Here is an 8314-nt window from a genome sequence, read left to right on the forward strand (position 1 = left end):
CTTTTAACCGGTTGGCGGTGTTGCCCACATGTTGCATTCGCGAGTGTTGCGAACCGGTTACAGCAACACGCGAGAGAGATGTCCGCTTTCTCGGCTCTCTTTCTAATTTCTCAGCTCTCTCTCGAGAAGCCGAGAGCACACGAAGCGACCTCGGCTCAAGCCGAACGGAAAAGCGACTGCAGAGACTCTGATTGGAAACCAAGAAGCTCAGTTCAAGTCAATAAACGCTGCCGAGCGGTTGCGTCGTTCCCGCTGTCGTTGTGTGTGTAAAGGAGTGTGCGCGCGTGTGTGAGCCTTCCGCCAGCAAGGATCCACCGTTATTTTGTGCAGTGAAAACAATCGAAAGTGTGCATTGGCTATTGGCATTAGTGCCTAGATCACAACTCATCACGCTCCCCTCGCTCGGAAAATCTAAAATCTGAATTCATCCCCATTCGCGTGGACCGAGGTTCGCTCGTAACGCAAACGAAAACGAAACCGAAAACGACGAAAAAACGCGATGCGAATTAAAGCTTTGCGTGGCAAAATGTGCTAACCGAGGCAACAAAACAAACCAACCATCCAAAAAAAAAATTCTATATATATTATGTATATAAAGAGCAGCACGTGAAAGAGGAAATATCCCGAAAAGCTGAAGAAAATTGCGTAGAAAATATAATAATAGAAAAAAGAAGAAAGCAAGGGAAAATACGAATTTCGTTGGCCGAAAAATAAAAACGATTATCATCCAAACGAGTGTGAGTGAGTGAGTGCGAGTGTGTGTGTGTGCAAGTGTGCAAGTGTGCGGGGGCTAGCCCTATAAATAACACTGGGTCTGGCCAAACGCTAATTACGGCAAAACATGAAAATCTTGGCGAAAACCGCAGCAACAACAAGTGAAGCCAAGGCGGCAATTAATCAATTTTCCGCTTGACCCATAAGGAAGTTTCCATATCATAATTAAAGGAGAACCCAGAAAAACGAAGGATACAATCGCACGAATGTAAGAGCAAAGGTCAACCCAACGAAGCATATCCTTGAGCAATTCAAAAAAAGAATAAAAAGTTTTAAAAACCAAGGAAATTAAAGAAAATTAATCTAAATACTAAAACTATAAAACTTTCCATATCAACATTAAACACAAGACACATCAGTTAACCAAAATAAGAAACTTCAAAGACATTTAATAACTACATGTGAAAAATAAAAACCCATCATATCATAAACAGAAGAACTGAAAACCCCATGAGATTGCTACTAAAAACCAAACACTGGGCTTTAGCCTAGAACGCTCAACTAGAAGACTTGAAGAAAAATCCAGGAAAATGCATATCAGGGGATTGGCTTTCCTGGTGATCAGCCTGCTTCCTGGAATTATCCTCGGCAGTCGCTACAATCAGCTGCATCTGTATGCGAATGGCGGGGCAGGCAGCTCCTCGTCCTCGAACCCCGGCAGCTACAGGTCGTCTCCCTCCGCCCAGAACGAGGTGTACTCCATAGCGGACAGCCAGCCGATGACGGAGGATGGCTACATGCCACCCAACCAGCACTTTCCGCCCGCCCACTCCGACTTGGATCCTCCTGCCCAGCAGCAGAGCACCTGCCAAACGGTCTGCGCCTGCAAGTGGAAGGGCGGCAAGCAGACGGTGGAGTGCATCGATCGACACCTCATCCAGATACCGGAGCACATCGATCCCAACACCCAGGTGCTGGACATGTCCGGGAACAAGCTGCAAACGCTCTCCAACGAGCAGTTCGTCCGTGCCAATCTGCTCAATCTGCAGAAGTTGTATCTGAGGAACTGCAAGATTGGCGAGATCGAGAGGGAGACCTTCAAGGGACTCACCAACCTGGTGGAGCTGGATCTCTCCCACAATCTTCTGGTGACGGTTCCCAGTCTGGCATTGGGCTACATTTCCTCCCTGAGGGAACTCACCCTGGCCTCCAATCACATCCACAAAATCGAAAGCCAGGCCTTTGGAAACACGCCCGCGTTGCACAAATTGGATCTCTCGCACTGCGATATTCAGACCGTTTCCGCTCAGGCTTTTGATGGCCTCCAAGGACTGACTTTGCTGAGATTGAACGGCAATAAGCTGAGTGAACTCCTGCCTAAAACCATCGAGACTTTGAGTAGACTTCACGGCATCGAGCTGCATGACAATCCTTGGCTCTGCGATTGTCGATTGAGAGATACAAAACTCCTGCTGATGCAGAGAAACATCCCACTTCCCGTGGCTCCTGTTTGTTCGGGAGGTCCTGAAAGGATCATCGATCGATCCTTCTCGGATCTGCATGTGGATGAGTTCGCCTGTCGACCCGAGATGCTGCCCATTTCCCACTATGTGGAGACCGCCATGGGTGAGAATGCCTCGATCACTTGCCGCGCCCGAGCGGTTCCAGCTGCCAATATAAATTGGTATTGGAACGGGCGACTCCTGGCCAACAATTCCGCCTTCACTGCCTACCAGAGGATACACATGTTCGAGCAGGTGGAAGGGGGCTTCGAGAAGAGGTCCAAGCTGGTGCTGACCAATGCCCAGGAGACGGACTCCAGTGAGTTCTACTGCGTGGCCGAGAATCGAGCGGGAATGGCCGAGGCGAACTTCACGCTCCACGTGAGCATGAGAGCCGCGGGAATGGCCTCCCTGGGCAGCGGCCAAATTGTGGGTCTGAGTGCCGCCCTAGTGGCTCTGATTGTCTTCGCTCTAGGAGTGGTCATGTGCCTCCTGCTGAGGGTCAAACGGCAGCCTTATGTGGACAGCAAGACCCCAAATCACATGGAGGTGATTACGTCGGTGAACCACCAGAACTCCATCACAAACAAGACGCAACCGCCCACAGGAAACGGCAGCATAGGGGGCGTGGTCATTGCCAATGGAGCTGTGGCGAATATCATCGATGGTGGAGTGGTCCAGGGAGGCACTTTGGAGAGGAAGAGCAGCGGACGAGGAGTATCCCACTCGGGTCATGATCAACGCAGTGCGAATCCCGTGCAGAAACCACCGAGACTGACGGACCTCCCGTACTCTACTCAGGGATACGACAACAACGGAAGTGTCCTGTCCACCGCCTCCTGCTTCATCTCGCCCACAGGATCCACCGGGAATGGAGGAAACAACCCGGACCTCATCAACGACACGAAGCGTTTTGGCAGCGATGAGTTCGCCGATCTGAAGATCCCACCAATTGGCGGAGTGGGCGGCAGTGGGGAGTACAGTCGCGCCAACGGCTGTGACTCGCTGTATCCCTCGGGACTGTGGGAGCACGGTGCCCCAGGTGGCACCACCTCGGCGGACGACCTCTTCATGAAGCGGTACACCGACAAGACGCCCATCATCGATTCCTCCCAGTTGTATGATCTTCATGAGCGAACTGCGGCCACGGATTACTTCAGCAAGACGTTCCCGCGATCGCATCTCCAGCAGCAGGGAATCACCGCGGGGGGCGGGGGAGGAACCTCCACTGCCTCCACGGTGACCACGAATCTCTCGGGGGGATCCTCCTCGGGCGGCTACCCCAACGACTATGGACTGCCCTTGGTGCCCGGGGCGGAGCACCAGCACAACCACCAGCTGCAGATGCATCCGCTGCAGCAGCTGCAGCAGCAGCTCACCTCCACGCTGAACCACCAGAAGCAGGAGGGCAGCTCAACCGGGAGCAGTCCGCACTTCAGCAGTCGCACTCTGCCGCGTCTCCACGAGGGAAGTGGAGGGGGTGGTGGGGGAGGTGGAAGCTCCCGCTCCTCACCCACTCCCGCCGCGGTGGTTAATCACGGCCAGTCGGCGAATCCCAGCACCTCCAGTTCCTGCTCCATCCTGCCCAACGGGCAGCCAATCAACGCCAAGACGATACGCGTGTGGCAGAAGGGCGGAGTGCCCGTCCTGCCGCCCGTCACCGCTTTGAAAAGAGCACTCATCAGCAGCAGTCGCAACTCGCCGGACGAAGGATACCAGGAAGGATGCGGCACGGATGTGTAAGCCTCGCCGGAGTGGGGCGCAAAAAACCAAAACCCAGAACTGACTAAACTTAACACGGGAAAATTAGGCGGAGGAAAACGAGAAGGAGGGAAAATAGTTGGAGGAGGTAGCTCTTTTTTAGGTTTAACACTCGTAGTTAGCTCCGAGGTCCTAGCAGCGAGCAGCGATTATTGTGCAAGCGAACTGTTTGTGATAGTGTCTGACAAAAAGATAATGCGAATGATGATAATAATTGCCCAAAGCAAAGAGAAAGCTAAAACGAAATCAACTGCACTACACTAAAGTATACTCTCTCTCCTTGGCAAGTAACTCAACTCAACTAAAACTAAATCTGAACTAAACTAATTTAAACTAAATGTAAACGTAAATAAACTAAAGCTAGGATATGTACAGCAAAACTTTCTTAAAAATACCATGGCAAACACTCAACTCCCCGCATAACGTAAAAAATAACCCAAAAATATATGGAAAAGCCACCATGTGAATGTAACTAAATCTATAAATATTATATATATATATATACGATATATATGTATGTGACTATGTGTGTGCATGTGTGTGTGTAATTTCTTCGTTATTCGGTAAGAAAGACGTAAAAAGGAAAAGGAACCCAAAACCAATAAAACCTTCCTCCAAGAGTTATAATCATAAATCAGAGAACGAAAACCAAATTGTGGCTCAACATTTGTAAAATATACATTCACATATAGAGGATGCATACTTATGTAGGTAAAGCTGCCGAAGAAGTAATATAAATCATTGTATATATTAGATAATCCATAGACAAAGAAACCAATTCTCAATCCGACTATCGTTGAAATTCTTCTATGTTCCGTTAGAAGCTGTGAAATAATATAAAACTAAAGCAGGCTATAAGTCTGACCAAAAGGTAGCAGTAAATCTATATCCCCAAAATTTGTTCACAATTTTTTAAATTTAAATAAATCGAAACTTAAAGCAAACTGTATTTTTCTTAATTCATACTATGAAAAATGCAATTACATTTTGTTTAACATAAAACTTTTTCTGCCTAAGCCAATTAAATTTGTTAAACATAAAATCTTTCTCTGCTCAAACTTTTTAATAAGATTTAATGAAGAACATTTTTGTATATGCATTTTTAAAACCAGTCTATTGAATAACTGACAGATAAACAGATTTTCACCTTTTAAACTTTAAATTGCTATTCTTTCCCAACAAAGACAACTTGATTTAAACAAGATTAAAGTAATTTTTTGCAAAACGAATGCTGACCCCATTTGACGATGGATAAATGTTTCAGTAATCAAATTAAAACGGTTTACCCAAAAATTCTTGGATAAAGATTGATTTACTGCTAACCCAGAACCGAAATAAAATTCAAAAAACAATACCAAGTGTTTGTAAATTTCCCAATAAATTTAGAAGATGGCAGGCCAAAAAGGAGAAAAGAAATTAAACAAAATAAAAGGCAAACAGAAAAAACCAATCGGAGGAAATTCAAAGTAAAGACAGGGGGAAAATATTCCTCGAATGCATACGTAAATAAACATATGTAAATTGTACTCAAAGTGCGCACACACACACACAAACTCACAGAAAACCCGAAAAAAACACACATCACAGGCAAACACAGCCACACACGCACACACATAGCCATACACGTGTACATGTAGATGTATGTCAGTTTGTCCTTGTAACGATTTAAAGCGTATCCACAAGATATTAATTGCCCGTATGTGCTAAGACTTAGAATTTAAGCAGACAACACAAAAAAGAAAAACAAGAACAAAAACAAAAACAAAAACAAAAACCATCATAAAAACAACAAACAAAATAATATTTTTAAGGTAAACCAAAGACTTTTTTCTTTGCATCTAAATGAGCGCAGGAGTCTTCAAAGGACTCCCAACAAACAGTAGGCACACAGACACACACACTAACACCAACACAGATACAACACACACACACATAAACTGACACAACTGAAAGTAATCTTGAAGGAGAAAAAACAAAAAGAGCAAGAAAAAACCATAGCATTTAAGTTGAACTTATGTATTATGTATTGTATAATATAAACCTACGTATAGTATATAGTCTATAGATGTGTACACTTATCAACAGAGCGGCATAGCTAACAAGCGAGGGAAAGGGAGGGATAGCGAGAGAGAGAGAGAGAGAGTCGAGTGGGTGGGGAAAAGGAGAGGGGAGTAGTTGGCCCGCAGACAAAAGGCGGGCATTGAATGCATGAAAGCAACTGAATGAACAACAAAGCAAAAGGAAATATATATAACATTATATATATCTATATATAAACGAAAAACATAAACCATTGTCATTACTTTTTTTACCCACCGAAGATTTCAGCCAAAGGTAGGTACTTCATGGGCGAGGAATTCTTTTTTTCCTGTTTTTTATGGAACGAGGGGGATCAGCGGGGGCACCTGGGGATGACATGACCCAATTAGTTGGCCATCCGAATGCTGTCCGAAGCTGGGGCTAAAGCCAAAGCTGCCTCTGCTGCGCTTCCCTTGTTATTCGCTGCAGCACTTTGGCATATTAGGGCCAATCGTCTAATCGCCAATTATGCATTTCAACCTCAACCCCAACCAAAACTAGAAACCCCATCCCCAACCCCAACCCCAACCCCAAACAAACCCCAACCTCCGCACACATTGGCTCACACACGCACAGACAAGCTGAAAGTGTGGCTCGAATCGATATGGCTAATCGGCGGAGGCCAAAATGATGTCCGTGAGCGAGGAATATGGCATACCCTAAGGAGATTACACCTAAACCGAGAAACCATAATGCCGTTATTGAAAAGCTCAGGTCAACTGGCTAATGCACTCACAGAAACAACGAGCAAGGTGCAAAAGTTATTAAAGGTGTAAATCGATGAAGCAGCAAAAGTTAAAAGGTTTTCTTTAAATATATTCAAGTTTTTCAGAAGTACAATTTAAATGGCTTTTACTTAAATATCTAAATAACCACAATGTTTATTTACATTTTCTCTTTCTTTATGCTGCGGTACACCCCATGGCATTCTATAATATATTTAAATAGACAAACACTTTTTTCCTTAATTTAAAAACTCAATTAAATAGCCAAATCTTTTTGAGATGTACAAATTTAACTCACCTTTAAAACTTCAAAGACTAGATTTTCTAAATAAAATTTTTAGGGTGTTCATTAAAATGCTATTTAATATTGTTCCTCTATGGAAATCGAACTTTTGTGTGAAAGAATATTTAAATTATATACTCATCAACCGAAAAAAATCACAATAAGTATCTTATGTATGTATACGTTTTTTTTATTTGATATGCAAATAACATTTAATCATGATGTAAGCCTTTTTGCGTTCTCCATTTGTGTTCAAATGTTTATAAGCAGCAATCTCAGATCCTTGAACTTGTAGAAAATAGCCACATTCGGTCAGACATTTTTCATGGCAAATTGGAGATGCCTTTCGGGGAAATCTAGGCAACCTCTGCGCCATCAATATGCACCCCGCGACCCACGGATAGTGGCTCCCGCCTCCCCCGGATTCGTAAATGTCTGTTTGTAGATGAGGTGGATCCAATGAGGGGGTGGAACGGGAAGGCGGGTGGTTGGGTGGTTGGATGGTTGGGTGGATGGGGAGTTGTTAGGCAGCGCGTAATATAAACGGCGCCCCAGCACCAGATTATATCATGGCGTGCGACCATGCCAAACTGTCTGGGCTTAACCGTCCCATCCCCTCCACCCAAATCCCCTCCAGACCCTCCCAAATCCCCTCCACCCCGCCACTTCTTACCCCTCATCTGCGGATATGGCCACCAAGCCTTATTGACGACGCGCAAAGTTTGCCAACTAAACAAGTTTTGCGCCTCAAATGAAATTTAGGTTGCAACCGAAGCCCAACAAAAGCCAAACAAAACACGGGAAGGCGGTTGAGGGGAAAAAGAGAGCAGCGGAGGTTGGCGAAAAAATTAGAACTTTTCTGCGCCGAAGGAAAGTGTATTTTATTTGTTCAACTTTATTACGTATACGTGCCGCTGTGCCGCCTGTGCAAATAACCAAAAATGCAAAACGTGGCCCGCACCATCTTCCCCTCTAATTCCCGTCCAATCCCCTCCCCTTCCCTCCACCCCCAAAATCTCCTGCCACCAGGTGATCTCTAATGAAGCCCACGCCATTGTGGCATCGTCAGGTGCTCGTCGCACTTTTATGTTGCATACATTTCTGCGTTTTCGGGCGCTCTCTGTTTAACGACTTTGCCCAACATATGCCGACACTCGGAAAAACTAAAACTCCATATTCCACACTTGGAATTTAGTTTGATATGATAATCATGATTGAATGTATATAAAACCAGCCTAGACAAAAAATTA

The 8314-nt window shown here is 45.2% G+C and overlaps 1 protein-coding gene across 1 annotated transcript; it reads left to right on the plus strand.

Moving 5' to 3' along the window:
- Nucleotides 1-230: 230 nt before the first annotated feature.
- On the plus strand, nt 231-6267 carry LOC108092275. The gene has a single exon (XM_017191810.2). The coding sequence runs from the start codon at nt 1305-1307 to the stop codon at nt 3957-3959; it is 2655 nt and encodes an 884-aa protein (XP_017047299.2). The 5' UTR covers nt 231-1304; the 3' UTR covers nt 3960-6267.
- Nucleotides 6268-8314: the final 2047 nt, after the last annotated feature.

The sequence above is a fragment of the Drosophila ficusphila genome, unplaced genomic scaffold (assembly GCF_018152265.1).
Source record: "Drosophila ficusphila isolate 14025-0441.05 unplaced genomic scaffold, ASM1815226v1 contig_607, whole genome shotgun sequence".
Taxonomy (NCBI): domain Eukaryota; kingdom Metazoa; phylum Arthropoda; class Insecta; order Diptera; family Drosophilidae; genus Drosophila; species Drosophila ficusphila.

Bases quoted from the DNA above. Each gene is read 5' to 3' on its own strand.
- LOC108092275 (XM_017191810.2), top strand. From the start codon at position 1,305: ATGCATATCAGGGGATTGGCTTTCCTGGTGATCAGCCTGCTTCCTGGA.